Source organism: Podarcis vaucheri (assembly GCF_965113315.1).
Source record: "Podarcis vaucheri genome assembly, chromosome: 5".
NCBI lineage: Eukaryota > Metazoa > Chordata > Lepidosauria > Squamata > Lacertidae > Podarcis > Podarcis vaucheri.
This window is the reverse complement of record NC_138763.1, coordinates 71020073-71039048: the sequence shown is the minus strand read 5'-3', so window position 1 is coordinate 71039048 and position 18976 is coordinate 71020073. Positions and strand designations below refer to the sequence as shown.

Genomic DNA, 18976 nt, shown 5'->3' with positions numbered 1-18976 from the left:
TACGCATTTGATCTTCGCGTTTGCCAAGCGCTTTCCCCAATAGCCAGGCATCGAACAGCAGCCAAGGGCGCAAGCTTCACCCCGTCTACTCAGAAGTAATTCCTACTGAATTCAATGGAGGGGGGGGGAGTTCAGGACTGCAGCCTAAACCCTTGAGGACTCGAGGCTGGGATCGCAACACCCACTTTTTACGCGTCTCCACAGGGCACCCCTAGGCGCGCCTCTGAATAAGTCGCCCGGTTCGCGCTCTCCCTCCCTGTTTCTCCCGCCCCTGCACCTCCTCCGTTGACGGACAGCTCCCGAGGCGCCTCGTCCCGCCCTCCCTTCCCAGCTCCTCGGCGGCGATTGGCGGCGGGCTTGGCCGGGGATTGACACGCCGTGCCCGCGCCCTCCAGCGAGGGCGGAGCCGCGCGATTGGCTGGTTCCGTGTGTGTGTGTGTATGCGCGCGCGCGCGCACGCGGGGAGTGGCGGCGGCGGCGGCGGCGGGGACTCTTCCCCGCCCCCTTCCAGCAACCCCGCAGCGCTGCCTGCCGGAGAGCGGGGCGGCTTCCAGTTGAGAGATGGCGGCCACCGCGGGCAGATCGCTGCTGCTCCTCCTCCTCTCGAGGACCCCCGGCGGAGGAGGAGCGGCGGCGGCGCTGACAGCCGCCGGCTGCTTCCCGGGGCTGGGGAGGCACCGTCAGCAGCAACAGCAGCAGCAGCGGCACCGGACGGTGAGTGTCCCCCTCCGGGCGGAGGCCGGGAGCGGGACGGCGGGACAGGTATTGCCAGGGCGAGCCAGGAGGAAGGGACTCCGCTGCCCTTCCTGCGAGGCGCTTGGGGGGTTGGGGGACGCGGGACGTGCCCGGTGCCGCCGCCGCCGCCGCCCGTCGGAGCCTCCTGGCTCTCCCCTCCTCCCGGGCAGCCCAGCCCTTTCCAGGGTCCGCCCCGCCGGCGGAGGGACCGCCCGCCCGGGAGCAAGGGAGGGCGACCCCTTCCTCCCTCCTCCCCGTTGGGTTTCCCTGGGCGCTTTCGTGCCTCTCCTGCTCCTCCTCAGCAGCGGCGCCTCGGACAGATCAATGCACCTCGCGCGGCTGGCTGGCTGGCTGGCTGGCAAGGGAGAGCGAGAAGGCGCTGCAGGCTGCGGCGTGCAGGGGCAAAGAGGCGGAGGAGGGAGACGCCGGCGCTGCTCCTGATGCAGCAGCAGCAGCAGGGACTTGGAGGAGTCTTTGCTTGCTTGCTTGCTTGCTCCCCCCTCTCCTTCCCTCCCCCTCTTCTCTATCCACCCCGGTGCTGCACCCCCTTTTTATCTTAGCACACCAGCCGTGCCCCTCCTTACGCGGGCCCGTCTTAACTTGATGACAGGCTGAAAAGGGGGTGGTGGTGGTTCACAAGTTGCTCGCGAAGGAGCGTTTTTGGATGGGGGGGGGAGGACATTGGCTTGGTTCCAATTTTTCATTCCAAAGGGACAGGGTCAGGAAGCCTGCTGGGCGATTTCCTTCTTAATTCACCCCTTCGTTCCAGGAAGGAAAAGTCAATGGGGAAATGGCACAGGGGTCTTTCCGCCTCCCTCCCTCTTCAGGCTTCTTAGAGCGACAGTATGTCGTGGCTGCATTCCAACCAGTGATTCCTCCCAGTTGTAGGAAGTCTTCTGTCCCCCTGCCCTTTCTCCTGAGAAAGTTATCTGTTAAGCTGAATCAATGCAGAACCAGGCTGAGCTGAATGCAAATCGCTGTGCAGCAGCGCTCCGTTGTCTGAGGCTTTTTGCCTGTAATGTTCCCGTTGTCGAATTACTGGAGTGCATTGGTCTGTCAGGATGGGTGAACTCAGGACTGGGATGGAATCCAGCTGATCTGAAAGTTCAGTTACCTCTGGCAGCAGGGAATCTGCACATGGCAGCCAAGAGTTCACAAGCGAAACTGTAAAGATGATACAAAGGTTGCATGTTTGTGTGTTGGCCTGTTGCTGAACTTTTGTGGAGTACTTCCCCATGGCTACTATGGAAGCTTTGGCGTCTTCCTAGTTAAGCCCCACTTCCTGGTCTTATGGTTGCATTCAATTAAACTATGTAGTGTGGATCGTATTTCAGCGTGTCTAGGGAAATTCAGTCAATGTAGACTTTTATGTAATGATAAATGTCAGAGCTGCTATGTTGCTCCCTCCACCCAAAGCTCTTTAAAGGATTCTCTGCAGCAGCCTGTTAGGAAGTCCTTGCTCTCCTGTGATCTAAAAGGCCAGCCAGCGTTTTAATTAAGTTGCTCAAATAAAACTGATGAAATGTACACTATAGAAGCAATTTTGATGGAACTAGAGAAGGCACAAGGCCCCATGTATGCGGTTCATCCAGATTTTACTACGCTATATTCTTTTGTTCTGTCAGGTTCATAAGCACTTTGTGTTGGTTTAACACTGAGTACAGGGAAATGACTTTCAACCACATATGCCAGAATAAGTTTGATATAGCCTACCATAATAGCTTTTTGTTTTGCAACAGTGAAACAGGTCAAAGCCGCTATGCAGAAATGAAATTTTCAACAAGATAGTAAATGGTAAAGTGGCTAGTAACGAAAACTTACTCACATCGAGTGATCTTAGTAATTTTCCCCCTTCAAAAGTTGTAAAACTTTGCAAATCTGGTATACCAAGATCTCAGGTAAATAGGTTCCTTGTTCTACTTGACATTTAATGCTTTTATATCTCATAACTTTTACTTTTTGCGACCTGCGGTTTTGGCATGTTAGGCCAAATGCAGAAGAATAAGTCATTCTAATGAAACAGGTGTCTTATTCAGGATCTGCTAGACTTCATTACTTTAGCTAAATGTTGATAACAGAATCTAACAGAAATATAGTGTTAGGCTTAAGTATAAAAAAGCTTCAAAAAGTAAACTATTGTGTTGTGTCCCCCCCCCCCCAATCTTAATGATATCGAAGGGAGAGATTTATTGATGTATTAATAGGTCACTGATCACAGTCAACCAATGGATCATCTTTGTTACTGGACTGTGTTGCTGGGAAATCATATTGCTTTTGATGAACATGGCTGCATGGGTTATTTACTGCTGGTGTAACAATAAAATCAGAAATGCATTCGAAACACAAAACAGCTTATTTCAATGCTCTTCTTTTCAGATTATTTTGTTTCATTTTCTCCATGTCACACTCAATCATTCTCAAGCCATAAAGTCTACATGATGTTTGAGAAAAACAGGCCAGTTGTGTCCACTTTGTTTCAAGGTTATATTAATTTTTTTCCATTGAGCAATCATCCTGTGTATGCAGTAGATGGCACTCTGCATTGTGCTGGTGGTTTGTACGAGACCAGGATAGTCTCTGACGACTTGGCTATTCTAGTATGCAGTGGGAAGGAATGCTGAAGTTGATCGACCTGTATCTGGCAGGTAGCTCATGGATCTCTATGGCCTCTATGGTCAGGTGGAAGAGCCTCCTCTAGTTGACCTGGCAGAGTACAGATTTTTAATCAGGTTGGGAAAGCCAGAGATAGGCAGCTGGGTCCTGTTTGTACTACTGATGACAGAAACCAGTATGCTCTCAAAAGCATTTGGTTATATGGGTTTGACCCTGTGAGTGAGATGGCTTGCCACTTGCTATCGACTTGGAGGGACAACTGTAAAGCCAGTGAACTTTACTTATTTATCCTCTTTCTAATGAGCAGCAGTCTGAGCTCTGGATAGGCAGATTTCTCATACGCATGCCTGCTCGTTCTTGAGCTCCTGCCCATCTTCTGCGTGCTGTTTTTTGCACTGCGTAAGGTATCCTTTTTTTATCCATATGGTTAAGGAATGTGGTTTCTGTAATGAATGATAAACAAATTGAGGGAACACCATGTGACTTCTTGGGAACTGGAAGAATTCCTTCAGTGCCTCTGCTTTCTGCAAACCATGCAAAACTAGTGCATCTGTTGTCAGCCTTGGAGTATAGAACTCCAACACGCTGCCTGTGTATGTAAGGGGTGGACTTTCTCCTTGCCCTGGCTTAGCACAACATCGAGGCTATGGTGTAGCTGCCCTGTAAACCTCAACTAGGCTAGCAGATGCATACTGGGATTTGCAGTTCACCAGGGAAATATCACCTCCTGGTGGATGGATTAAAGAGTACATAGTGATAACATTTGTCACAGTAGTGTGGCAACTGTTACAACTGACCAAAATGTCACAAAACAGGCAGCAAGTCCAAAGGTAGGCGTTACACAATTGCAGTAGTTCTCAAACTCTGCCCCCCCCCCGGGCCACTCTTTCAGAATAAAAAGCAACAAAAACACACCAAGGTTTTGGGTGATAACAATGGAAAACAAAACAAAAAACAATTCCTAGCAGGGCTTCATCTATAACATAGAACACAGCTATTTTATAATAAAACAATGCAGCTACATAAGAACAGGAATCATTCATCACAATATAATTATAAACAAGCCTCTTACATATGTACCTTAAGCATGTATACAAACTCAATGAGAGGTATAAGCTTTAAGTATCACTTGTCGCTCTAGCTCTGATTTTGCAAATAGAAAAATGTTTTTGATGGGCATGGTGTATTATACTATACTATACTAAAATGTCTCTTTTGATTGTCCTGGAATCTTCCTGCCGCACTTACCATCCTTTCCTGCCGCACCCTTTGAAAAACCACTGCAAAATTGTGACTGTTTGATTGAATCCATTTTTCTCCTTGGTATTTGTGCTCAAATAGATTCTGCGTCTATAGTTATAACTAAGGAAGCATATTCTCTGACAGTCCCCTGATTAGATCCATAGCTCCTTAGCTTCATTCAGAAAGTCTGCTGCATCGTGAATCTTCAGATCATGCCTGTGGGACATATTCAAAGTAAATCTTTGAAAACAGTACTTAACAAGGCCTAGTTAAAGAGCAGATTAAAAAAAAAACCAAAAAAACCAGACAGGCATATAGCATTCCTTTCCACACACAAAAAGATAAGATTTTTTATCTGAGAAGCACAGTCAAGGCTATGAAAAATGGGGGAAGGGTACATTCTGGGACGAGCTCTGCTATGTCCCCAGGTGAACTTTTGAATCTGCTCTAGGGTTAGTGATTTCACTCAAACTGAGCTGTAATTCCTAGTTTTCAAGTAAACTTGTGGAGATTTTCCAGTGTGGTGTAGTGGTTAAGAGCGGTGGACTCGGAATCTGGGGAACCGGGTTCGCTTCCCTCCTCCTCCACATGCAGCTGCTGGGTGACCTTGGGCCAGTCACACTTCTCTGAAGTCTCTCAGCCCCACTCACCTCACAGGGTGTTTGTTCTGGGGGAGGAAGGGAAAGGAGAATGTGAGCCGCTTTGAGACTCCTTCAGGTAGTGATAAAGCAGGATATCAAATCCAAACTCCTCTTCTTCTTCTACGCAAATAAGGGAAATGTGTGTGTGGTTTTGGGGGGAGCATTTTGCTATGGTGAATGATAAATGCGTTCCTGTCTGTTTTGCTGCATGCTGACCCAGCCCTTGCCAACCGGGTGCCCTCTAGATGCTGTTGGACTAAAACTCTCATCAATCAGTGTTAGAAACTCAGATATATAAGCCTGGTGCCAAATGGCTCCTTAAAACAAGGTCACAGTTTCCAAAGCGGAATGACTTGTTGCCATTTTGGGACAAGGCTGCTCTAAAGTCTTTATTTTTTCAAATGATGGGACTGACTGTGATTGATTATCAGCTGAACATCTGGCTAGTTCAGATGACACCCTTGAGCTAGGTGAAGAACCTTGAGAACTTAAAGAAGAAAAGTCACTTGATCCAGGGACAGTCCACATATATATTGGCCTGTCGCTACAGGATGTGGTGTTTAGTGTGTGAAAACAGTCAAGATCCAGTGATCCCCAGGTATTCACCTCCAGATGGTGGAGATGTCAGGCATTCTGGCATCTGGTTTACAGCCAGGTGCAAAAGGCACCTGGCTAGTTTTGAACGCTGCCCATCATCGCCAGCAAGCACAGCAAGCTGCTGTTGATTGGGGTTGATAGTAGCAATAATACAACTGGAGGGTGCTGGGTTGCTGAACACTGGACTAATGGAAAATAACTCACCTGCTAATTCAAAGGATGCTTATCTTAACCCATATTTCTTCTATGGACACAAATTCTATAAGAGCAGAATGGGGGCTGTCAAAACTACACGTAAGCAAAATCCATACATTTGTAGTCAACTGTGTGGCTTGAAGATTTGTGACTGTGCATATGCAGCTGCTATTTGTTATTGTCTGCTCGTATAACATATACACTTTTTACATTGGCTTTACCTGACTGACTGGTGAAGCTTTTCTAGATTTTCATTGAGTTCACCCCCCCCATTTGTAATTAAGGATTGTTTTCCTGCACGTGCATATTGATGGGGAGCTGGGATACAGGGAAGAAACAGCTGGCTGCTTTTTTGTGGAAAACTCAAAAAACAGAACCTGTAAATGAGACGCTTTGATTGGCTGAAAGCAGCGGGCACTGTGAAAAGTTATAATGGAACAACTTGGTGTAGTTAAAGGAGGGGGACATGAGAAACATAGATCTAAACAGAGGCTTGCAGCTCCTTTAAGAAATCTATTAAGGCATATCTTTCAGTGGACTGCAGTCAAGTTCTTCAGATGTTTGAAGCATTATCCTTCATTGGCAGGTGTAGAGATATGGAGGAAAAATTGTAAACAGTGAGGTCAGAGGGAGACGACATGCCCCCCCCCAAAAAAAAGGAAAAAAAGCAGATGGACAATTAAGTTAAAGTCTAAATGTACTTAAAATGTATCAACCAAATCTCACCTGTGATGAGGCTCTGTTACTTCTGTCCTATGCTACAAATTTATGTTTGCCAGCCATTCGTCTGACCCTTCATCTGCCTTGACAGCTTTAACTCATTTTGGTTTCTTTTTTACACAGTTAAACATGCCTTACTTAATAACATCTTGAACTTGGCTTCCTCACTTAACTTGTTCCACCCTTCATGTCCCTCCACCCATGGCAACAACCATCTGCTTGTGGTAGAGTGTGCTCAGAGCTTTGTGCACATAGCCTGCTGTTGCATTTGACATTTTGCAGAATGAGGCAAGAAGATATCAAACAACTCTTTGTTTGGTGGGGATCCTTCCTTTTCCTTTCACCCCCCCCCCCGCCCCCTGCCACACTTGCTTCAGAGGTGAATCTGACAGAAATTAGCAATTACATCTGGAAAGTGGTTAGCGTTCTCAAGAATCTGGTGGGTCAGAGGACCACAAGTCTCATTACACATGCAAGAGAGATGCCTGGGTGAGAGGCAGTAGTTTCTCTGGTGCTGTATCAGGGTTTTTTTGAGGCTCCACATGGCACTTCCTGACTCACTTCCACTTATTCCTGCCCTGTTTGTTGGAAATATGTGTGTGTGCTTTATGGGAATAATGTCTGCTTCAGAAATAACTATGAGTGAGAGAAGCCAAGCCAAGGCAAGGCTATTTCAGACGTATGTTTCCCCACACGAGAGCTGCTTACAAATGTTATTGCTCTGAGGAGCAGGGTGCTACATTCCTTAATAATCAGTACAATTTGAGGGCATAGTGTAGTAGTAGTAGTAGTAACACTTGGGTGATATTGGGAAATGAGTGAAGAGTGTGGGCAGGGAAACTATTTTAAATGCTTTCAAGTAACAGCCACTGCTCTTTTTAACAAAATGAACATTTCAAAGTTGAGGTCACCTGGGTGAACCAAGTGCCTAGGATTTTTCCAGTCCTTGTCTAGATGATATTGATGAAACACAGTCACAACAAAACACAAGCATCTTCTAGGTATGCTGCCACATATATGAAATAATGCATATTGTTTAAAAAACAAAAATCATACAACTGGATGCCTCACTCACTGCTAGGTGGTTTTATCTAATGCTAGTAAATATTAGCACCAACACTTTGTTACTTATCAGGATTTTGTAGCCCATGTGGTCATTCTCCTTGTGCAATAGACCTCTATTTGCCCAATGGAACACCCCCTCCTTTGCATCCCCTCTCACCTTCGAAACCTGTTCCAGAGGTGGGAAATCCTTGGAGTCAATTTTGGGGGTGCACAGGGAGAAGAGAGGAAGAAGAAGCATGAGTGGAACACTCTATCTGTGTGTGGTGTTGGATACAACCTTGAATCAAACCAATTAATTAAAAAAAGACAAAGAACCCTAAATACTGAATTACTTATTTATTCTTGGGATGTCTAAAAACTGAATCTCTTCCCAAGCTATTTTGGATCCAATTTTCTTTTTGTTTTGCCCTGGCATGACTAAGGATTAGGCAAATGTATTGCAAATGGAAACTTAAGCATCCCTGACCATCCATAATGGCAGCATTCAACACACAAACAAGTTAAAAGCAATCTCTCTGGAAAGTCTCTGTGGGCCTCATAAGCTCAGCTGTAATGCCCTATAATGGATCACCGTGAACTTGCTGTTGTCGAAATGCTAAGGTGGAATTGTTGAGTAGAGTTCACAGATAATAAACACAAAATCATAGAATTGTAAAGAAGTATTGAGACTTATTTTGGATGGTCCATTGCTTTAACGTAAGTTCCCAAGGCATCTCATTTGGCAAATATGCTGGTCCCTGGTGGTATGGAACTTCAAGGCAAGGCTTTGTTAAGGCTGTCTGGATGGCTGTTCATGCTGCCATGTGGTTGCAACTGCTCTGCAGCAGAAGGTAACTGTTCAATGAGGAACTAAAGGGTTCTGGACAACATAGTCTAACAGCATTTTGGTCACATTGCAGATGCTAATGTTGTAATTTCACCAGCAATGGTACCTATGCAAAACTGATTTCTAGAGAGGCGTGGTATTGCTGATATGCAACTGGTAATCAGAATAACACAATTATTTTAGTGTTGATTTAACTTTACAACCCACCTGTAGGAAAAGAAATACCTTTATACCTATTGAGCGCAAGGCTTTTGGTTATTAAAATGCAGACAACTCAATGGTATTGATAGAATAAACTTTGTGGCAGTTCCTGGAGAACAAACTTCCTAATGTGTTAATATATGGCATATTGGAATTATCAGGTGCAGTATCAAGAAAGCTTGAATCTTGAAGAACACTTTACAAAATGAAACAGAAGTATTCAGCTAGTTAGCAATTATGGCAAAGCCAAATTGTCCCTATCCTTCAATAGTATGATTTATCCAAAGTGTCATTTCCAAGTCCGGCTTCTGTTCCTGAAGTATGTTTTCAGCTTAATAGCAATAATACATTACTTCTATTTAATAAAGTATTGGACTGTGAACTCGCCAACTGATCCTTTTATAATTCTTGGCAGGAAAAGACAGAATGCTCCTATCAGACTGCTCTTGGAGTTGAAGTCCAAGAACTTATTCCATGCTCTAGCATTCTTAATGTCCATATTGATCCTTGATATATGACCCTTGTTATGTATTCTGATTTTAAGGTGGAGCTGTTTTCATAGTACATGTAAAAATGTCATGTACTACCTGCTGCTCTTGTGAACTTCTTTTGAAACATGTTCGTTGACTGCCAGATGTGGTGTAGTGGTTAAGAGCAGTAGTCTTGTAATCTGGTGAACCAGGTTCGCGTCTCCGCTCCTCCACATGCAGCTGCTGGGTGACCTTGGGCCAGTCACACTTCTCTGAAGTCTCTCAGCCCCACTCACCTCACAGACTGTTTGTTGTGGGGGAGGAAGGGAAAGGAGAATGTTACCTGCTTTGAGACTCCTTCGGGTAGTGATAAAACGGGATATCAAATCCAAACTCTTCTTCTTCAGATTACTTTTTATGTCCAATTCAAAGTGCTGGCCTTTTTAAAGCCATAAATGGTTTTGAGTAACTCGGAAAGCATCTTAATGAAGCTTGAGGGCTCTGAACTTTTCTTCTTTTTTAATGTGACTTCAGCTGTTAAATTAAGCAACTGTTTGCTTGTGTTCTTCAGTTGATTCTTCTTTCTAGCTGATTTACAACCTCAAAACCATGCCAAGAATCAGAATTTTTTTTTAAATTAGGTAGCCTAATTGAGATTATTTTTGTTGTATGAACAGTATTGTTAATAGAAGAAGAAGAAGAGTTTGGATTTGATATCCCGCCTTTCACTCCCCTTCAGGAGTCTCAAAGCGGCTAACATTCTCCTTTCCCTTCCTCCCCCACAACAAACACTCTGTGAGGTGAGTGGGGCTGAGAGACTTCAGAGAAGTGTGACTGGCCCAAGGTCACCCAGCAGCTGCATGTGGAGGAGCGGGGAAGCGAACCCGGTTACCCAGATTACGTTGACTACCGCTCTTAACCACTACACCACACTGGCTCTCTAGCTTTTGCAACTCACTTAGAGTTCTTCTGCATGAGTGTTAAGAGCAAATAATTGTCTGTTGTGGAGCTAATATTTAAAGAAAAAATGGTATTATGTTTTTAAGAGCCTTCTAGGACAGGGTTTCCCAAAGTTGGGTCTCTATCTGTTTTGGGGCTACAACTCCCATCATCCCTATCTTGCAGGACCAGTGGTCAGGGATGGTGGGAATTGTAATCCGAAAACAGCTGGACACCCAAGTTTGGGAAACCGTGTTCTAGGATCTAAGACAGGACACTCTACGTTTGTCCTCTTGTCCTTGAGCCAGTTTTCACACTATTCTGATTGGCCACCTGATAGAGAAAATAAAAATGACTGTATTGAGGAACTAGAACTTTTGGCTTTCTTACCAGAAAATTTGCATATGAAAATAGAAGTTTTGAAAATGGTGATATGCTGGGTTGAGTACCAAGCATCTTGATCAGGTAATAGATCTGTTGCTGGACTCTAGAACTTAATGTTGTTGTTTAGTCGTTTAGTCGTGTCCGACTCTTTGTGACTCCATGGACCAGAGCACGCCAGGCACTCCTGTCTTCCACTCCCTCCCACAGTTTGGTCAAACTCATGCTGGTAGCTTCGAGAACACTGTCCAACCATCTTGTCCTCTGTCGTCCCCTTCTCCGTGTGCCCTCCATCTTTCCCAACATCAGGGTCTTTTCCAGGGAGTCTTCTCTTCTCATGAGGTGGCCAAAGTATTGGAGCCTCAGCTTCACGATCTGTCCTTCCAGTGAGCACTCAGGGCTGATTTCCATAAGAATGGAGAGGTTTGATCTTCTTGCAGTCCATGGGACTCTCAAGAGTCTCCTCCAGCACCATAATTCAAAAGCATCAATTCTTCGGCGATCAGCCTTCTTTATGGTCCAGCTCTCACTTCCATACATCACTAAGAACTTAATGTGAGAGTGGGTAAAAATGGGAAAGAGCCCCCCACCCCGGGAATACTTCAGATCAGCAGTTTTCCCTTTTCTAATTTCTGAATATTTTGGAACAGTTAGTTTCACGATCTTAACGATGTCCAATAAATTCACTTTCTGATTACAATAATGACATTCCTCATATCTGTTCTTGGTCTCCCCCTTTCTTTCATTCCTTAGTATTTCATTAAGTGTACAGTTGAAGCTGGTCTATTCTTATTCTTCAATCTCATTTCTTGCTTGCTGATAGGTTTGGTCCCCACCCAGGCAAAATGCCTCCGCAGATGAGAGTTTTAAATTGATAATGAGTTGACTTCCCTTAATGACAAGCTTTTAAGAAACAATGACAGCAGAGGTATAGCAGGCTTTGTTTCTTGAGATTTACCTCTCAGTTAGTGTTGGAGAGCCAGCCAAAAGTTATGTAGTTATAAATCAAACCACAGGAGTTGAAGAATTGTTGGCTGTCAATAACAGAGAATGGATGCATAAAACACTATCCAAAATGATTGATCATGGTAACATTTTAAAGGTAATTTCCACAAAAACTTATTTCTAGGCATTTGGCAGAACTGAACTGCTTATGTAAAGCAAGTTATATAAATGTAATATAAATTAACATCAAGCAAATAATATAAATTAATCTAATTTAGTTGGCTGCATGCTGCTTACTTGAACAGACTCTGCTTTCAGAGAATATGCAGAGTTCCGTGCAGAAGAAAGGGTTTGAGAGAGAGCATATTTGAACTCCTGATTATACATTTCTAGGAAGACAAAACTGGAGTCTCATGTATTTATGGGAACCTGAGACCAGGAGAAGCTGGTCCTTTAGTGGAGACAGATAGTTGTTTGGAATGATGTTGGTAGTCTCTGGACAGTCAGAAGCTTGTATTGTATCTTAGTTCCAGCTTCATAACTTCTCTGCACTTACAGGGCAAAAGAGCTAATCAGTTCTGGTCAGGTAGTCTATGTGGAAGAAAGACTTAACTTGAGGATGAATATTCAGGAACAACACAGTAGACAGCTGTCCATTCAGGGTTCAGTCACTCAGGGTCCAGACACTCTAAAACAGATTATAGAGGTTGCACAACCAGAACCATATCTCGGCTTCTTATTCTGCTTTTGAAACTGACATTAGCCCATGTTTCCCTGGTTCAGATGTTATGGGGAACTCTGCCCTACTGAAAATCAGGGTCTTGGCACCAAAGCTAAGCACATGGCAAGATGGGTCCACTCATCCACAGCTTCATAAACTATGGGTGGTTTCCAAGCTAAGTCAATAAAGTTCAGGCCCCGTGGATTTAAATGGGATCTTAAGTTTAACTTAATTTGAAGCCAGCACAAAATTAGAACTCAAATCTTAAAACTTCAAGCTGATTTCTACCAGCCAGAATCTTTTTGTGAATGCATCAAAATGTTTTTTTTTAGCAAGTTAAAAGGTATAGAATTCTCCCTGCAAAAGGTCTGCCATCAGTTTGTTGCTGTGCTACAACTCCCATAATGCCCAACCATTTTAGTAAATGGTCAGGGATGATGGAAGTTGTAGTAGTTCAACATCTGGGAACCCAAGGTTGAAGAACGCTGAGTAATACATTCAAATTTTGTAAGACCACCTACAATGCACAGCTAATTCTGAAGAAAGCAGCCCTCCAATTGAAAGCTAACCAGTAGCTTCATAATACAAATCACAATGGGTAGAGCTTTGTTGATTTAATTGTGTAAATAACCTTTATCTTTTTATGCACAATGATCCTCTTGGATTTGGGTGCTGCGAAGGCAAGCATTAAACTGTTTCAAAGCAATCCATATCTGTGTAAAGATTTTACGTTGCCAAAATCAGCACAAATTGGAAAATAGAAGTGTTAGAAATACATCTCTGAATTAAAACATTAGTATGGATTAGCATTGCTTTCTACTGAAAAGTCGTTGTTGCTTTGAATGACTAGCTTGCCAGGGGAAAGACTGCTGCACTGATTGGCAGTCCTTGAGCTACTGTTATACATCTTCTAAAAATGCCGAAGCTGCAAAAGGAATGATGTTAAGGAAGCTCTTCAGGGTTTTGAGCTGAAAAAAGGGTGAAATAAAAGCTAGGCTATACAGTAATGTTTGGACATCCTCAGTGCTTTCCTGCTTTGGAGTGAATGTTGCCATTTCAGGTTGGGGTTACAAATGTAATTAACTTAATTGGATGTTGGATTAGATTGATCTAAGATGAAGCTGGCTCAGCAATAGTTTGACTTGTTAATGGAAAAATCTGAGGGCTCCCTTGGACAAAAAGTAAAGACACCAACCAGGATAACTTGGAGCAAAACAGCAGCCTGTAGGCTTGGCCTTTATTGAACTGTTGCAACAGGGTATTCCCTTCACTTGCAAGAGAGAGGAAAGACCCAGAAAGATGGTGTGCAAGACCTTATAAAAACTTTTGAAATTCCCCTCCTCTAGGTCAAGCCCACCCCCAGAAACATCATGCATACATTACAGAAAGGAGGGGTTGACATCATGCATACATTACAGAAGGGGTTGACATCATGCATACATTACAGAAAGGAGGGGTTGAGGGAGGAGTTGTGGTGGTAACCTGAGTGTCCTGTCACCTGGCTGGTTCCTCCTTTCCCCCTCCCCATGAGTACTTTCCAGGTGACAAAGGGGAGTTTGCAGTTTCCTGCCCCCAGAGGGAAAATCTGATTATTGTCCTTTGTTTCAGTCTGTGCTGAATCCACTCCCATATGCAAGTTCTTTGTCTTTTTGATTGTCTTCTGTCTGGGATTATCAGGACTGACATAGCAACTGGGCAGGGCTCCTGTGGATGTGCTGGTATGCTGAAGGGATTATGGCTGACCAGAACCAAGCCACCCCCCCTCTTTGATAGTCCTTGTCACATGGAGTAAAATAAAATGGAACAGTGCAAATCCGATGTATGGTTGATTTTCTATGAATTTATAACAGAAATGTGGTGTATGTAGTGTGTGAGTGTGAGTGTGTGTGAAGTTTGTGCAAACAGAATGATTGGGGTGGGGGGTTCCTGCTACAGACTTACTTGGCAAGTTGTAGCCAAAAAGCATTTCTTCATCCTTATGTTAAGAAGCTTGGAGCGGCAATATCCAGCACCAGTCGGCAGAAGATCAGTGTCAGGGAAAAGAAAAAGAAAAACATAGATAATGGAGCTGAAAGAGAATGAGAATCAAAACTTATTTGGATTAATTCCTTTTAAATTACAAGTAGAACTTATTTCTGTTAAGTTTGTTCTATACAGTGTATTTTAGGAGAGACTATTACTCTGTCATGAAGAACATGTTTTGCATGCTTAAGGTCCCTACATTAATCTATGGCCTCTCAATTTCAGTGATTTTGGGTAGTGGGGCTGTTCAAATCTGCACCTGGTTGCAGTTGGAGCAAGCAGTGACTGATCAATCTGACTCTGTATAAGCTAGTTAATACATTTAAGTGTAAAAGGAACAAAAGCTTCATTGGGTAACAATCAGTTGCTTGCCAAAGCAATCTATAAGAAATACACTAAAAAGACTTCTACAAACCTAGACAGTTTTTGAAGCAAGTTACTCAGATTCCCTGGAGGATGTGGGTGGTGCTGTGGGTTAAACCACAGAGCCTAGGACTTGCTGATCAGAAGGTCAGCGGTTCGAATCCCTGCAGCGGTTCGAATCCCTGCAACGGGGTGAGCTCCCGTTGCTCAGTCTCTGCTCCTGCCAACCTAGCAGTTCGAAATCATGAAGTGCAAGTAGATAAATAGGTACTGCTCCAGCGGGAAGGTAAACGGTGTTACTGTGCGCTGCTCTGGTTCGCCAGAAGCAGCTTAGTCATGCTGGCCACATGACCCGGAAGCTGTACACCGGCTCCCTCGGCCAGTAAAGCGAGATGAGTGCCGCAACCCCAGAGTCAGCCACAACTGGACCTAATGGTCAGGGGTCCCTTTACCTTTACCTTACTCAAATTCCCAAGTTTCAGCTAGTAATGATCTCATTGTTGAACAACGCATGCACTGGGAACTACTTTCTTTAAGAAGTGATACGGAACGGGGGGGGGGGCAATGTCTTCTTCACTACAATATATTTGCTCAATTTCTCTAGGACTCCATCACCCCTCCCCTGTCCTCCATAATCTCTCAAGTAATACTGTCAAAATCCTGTTACAATGTATCCACTCTGTTTTTGCTTTTGCTCTCTAGTACAGAGTGGCTTAGAAATCACTGAAATCTTCAAAAATTGATATAAAATCAGCCGTGGTTCTGATCTGCTCGTTCTCGGTGCCATTCAACTCAGTTCCCCTTGGACTCCATGATGCTATCCCCACTTCCATAATCCCCGAAGCGGCAGGTCACGTACACAGGAACTTCTTAATCCTGTCAGATAGTCTTGCAAAATCCTTCCTTCGGGCAATATTAGGTGGCAGACGATGCATATCTCTGACCCATTGTCTTGCCACCACCGGTACTCAATAAATGTGTATCTATGTATATTTCCCGCTCCGCATATCCCCCCTCCCTCATCCGAAAATGCTAATTAATGTAATCCCACCTTTTCATAATGTATTCATGACGTGTAAAGTATATTCATGATGTAACTTGTGAAACCCAACCTTCCCATAATGTATTCGTGACGTTTCATGCACTGTATTCTGGGATATGGAGGGAAATCTCAAAAGTTCATGTCACCCCTTTCTGGCTGTTCAATCTCGCCTTGAACCTGTTGCGCAATAAACTTGGACCTTCTGCAGTTGCTCCTGTGTCCGGCTGAGCTCATTTTCTTCCGCAGGGACCCACGGACTTAGTCCGATGAGCTGGGTGGCAGAGTAACCCCGCACCCAGATTTTAGCCGTAACAAGAAGATTCCTGTAGATTCTTCTCCTTAAGGAAAGCTGTATCCTTCTATCCTTTCACAGATAACCTTGGTCCAATCACCATCTCTCTATCTCAAACAACTGTGAGGAGAAAAACAGGAGGGTGGGAAGAATGTGTAATGTTCTAAGCTTATTGCAGGAAAGGTGGGATATAATCTCATAAATAAAAATCATTATTCCTGACCATCGTACAAAATTGGGGCCTATCCCTGCTGTCTTTTCCAGCTCCAGGGCTGAAGCTGCAAAGTGAGGGTAGAAGGTTGCCCCCCTGGCTTTGCTGGTCTTTATCTTCACATCTCTCCTCCCTGACATGAGAAGGGGAGCTGAGGGTTGTGTTCTAGCACTGGGCTGTTAGAAGGAAAGATTGATGCTTGGTTTTCGTGCTGGGTTGTACAGTGCTTGGAGGTTCCTCTGCAGTCCCCAGCCGGGGCCATAGCCTTTCCAAAGAGATTCCCTATAGTGCACTTTGTTTCCAAGCACAGTCCAGCTGTGGGATGATCCCCAGACACACACACACACACACACACACACACACACACACAGCTCCAAGCTGCAGTGAAAGACTGGGGATCCTCTCACCATGCTTGTCAGAAGGGGGAAGGAAGACTTGAGTGGAATAATGGACTCCTGATGAAAGCTGTCCTGGCTCCCACCCAACACATGACGGCACTGGCAGAGACTCTTGCTTGGAACGAAGGATGGCTTTATTGGAACAAAGCAACAGCACAGACTCGGTAGCAGGTAGAGAGCTATTGCAGCCTAAAACTCTTACCAGGCGAAGGGGCAGCAGGGCACAATGGGCTGAGAGTAAGAGCCAGAGTTCCTGAGTTCAAGAGCAGGGCAAGAAATTCAGGACCACACAGGAGCTATTAATTTCTTCCAATGGATTTCTCTGCCTTCTTGCCAGCTGAGCTTCTGAAGTTGTAGTGTACTCGCTCACAGGATTTCTGTGCCATGCAGGAATGTGGAGCTTGCAGGTGTTCACTACGTCTAGGTAGGTTCTTCAGAGGCACCTCCTTGTCCTGGGAGTCAAGGCTGAGCTTGTCTCCCCCTTCTGATTCCTGTTTTTCCCCCCAAGCCATAGGTTGGCATCTTCCCCAGACTCCCAAGATGTGCTCCCCCAGGAGGAGAAGGGAAAGCCAGAGAATCCAAGCTGGAGCCTGATGGCATCTTGGGGCGCACAATAAAAGCAGCCTTTGCTAGCAATATCATGTGAAACATTTTGTAAGGGTTTTGCTTCCCTGGTAAGTCTTGTAAAGCTCACATTCATTTCATTGGGGTTTGCACAACTTAACTTGCTGGTGGACAGTATCCTATATTTCTTGTTGATGATAAATTTTCAGATACTCAATTCCCTCAATTCAGATACTCATTCATCGTATAAAATGGTTGAAAAATAATGAAGGAAAATAAAGGTTTTGTGTACTGCAGTTAATACTTTTCCTCCTGTACTGGGGTTTTTCTTAATGAAATTTAACTCTTGCCAAGGTAGCTTCAGCTTTAGCTACATCTTGTTGCATGCAAGCACAACAGTATAGAACTCAATTCTTCTTGACATTTCATGTTCTGAATTCCTTGGGATCAAGAATGCAAACATACTCTGGAGCATCTTGAAAATTGGATTTTTCAGTTTAAGCGTTATGGCTGTCGTGAAGCAGAAACATAGGTTACATACAATGTACACACAGATACAAACACACACATTTGGCAAGCATGCACCCATGCGTAAAACTTCTAACAGCTTTTCCATAAAAGGGACAAAGCTAAAAAACCTTATTGTGCATAGGTTCATTTGAATTGCAGCAGACAACAATTATTCCAGACTGACTAAAACACTTAATGTACTGCTCAAAATGTTAAGGGTGATGAAGCATATTGTCTCCAAGGAATCAAAGAACTAATGATTTGTTAAGACTGTTCCTCTTCCATAACTGATGTGAATAATTCAAAATATTATTATTTTAACTACTTGATAGAAGTTGGCTTTCTTAGCAAATTTGTTTCTGTTAAAGCCCAATAGCAGTTAGTGTTTCATGCTGTCAATGCGTTGGAGATTGTATCAAAAGTATTATGGCTTTGGCATTGGTCAGTAAATTTCTGATACTGGCAGTAATTGTGGTACCACCTAGCCTTCTGGGTAGCCACATCATTTTACTATGGGATGGCCACACTGTTGCCTGGAGATAGCAGGTCAGATGATATGATGTCAGTTCTGTGCCATCTTTACTAGTAACCAAGTTATTTCTTGCTCAGTTCAGGATGCTTGGTTTGACCTTGCAAGTTCTCATCTAGGGACGCCAACTCCCTTAGGTAGCACAGCCAATGGTTAGGGCTGATGACCACTGTAGCCCAACACCACATGTCCTTCATTTCAGCCCTAAACTGTCTGAAAATAGGATATATGGAGAATCTTTCTTCCATACAAACCCATCCAGGAACTCTGCTTAGCTTCTGAAATTTTTCTTTTTCCCACCATCCAAATATCTGCCAGTGGAATAACTCTATTCTGGTGACAGTAACTGTTTTAATACTTAATTTTAAATTGTTGCAACCCACTCTGGGTCCTGCTGGTGAAGAGTGCATAATAAATGCAATATTATTAATTTAATATTTTATATTAATAGTAAAGAGGGTATTTTCAGTTGTGGCACCCAGGTTTTGGAATGATCTCACTAGTAATGTGTTTTTTGCCTTTTAAAAAACCTGACACTTAAGACACTCCAATAGTGGGATAGTTTTATTATTTCTGTCTGCTCTGTGTTTTAATTACCTGCTTTTTATAGTTATGCAGTTTTTATTGTTGTTGAAAGCTGACTTCTTTTTGCTTGCAGAGAAAATCAGCATATATGTTATAGGCAAATGAGCCTAAAACTGTTTATGTTGAAACAGTGCAGCTTGTTAGCATTCTCTCCCTCTGCACTTCCCGT

The 18976-nt window shown here is 44.0% G+C and overlaps 1 protein-coding gene across 2 annotated transcripts in view; it reads left to right on the top strand.

Annotated features, from left to right (window-relative positions):
* Positions 1-490: 490 nt before the first annotated feature.
* Positions 491-18976, top strand: part of MCU (mitochondrial calcium uniporter) — an 89904-nt gene continuing 71418 nt past the window's right edge. Inside the window, exon 1 of one of the 2 annotated variants that reach the window (XM_082222203.1) lies at positions 491-714. In XM_082222203.1, the coding sequence (XP_082078329.1) occupies positions 562-714 (153 nt within the window). In that variant the 5' untranslated portion in view covers positions 491-561. The remainder of the gene's footprint in view (positions 715-18976) is intronic. The other variant, XM_082222204.1, reaches the window with a different exon arrangement.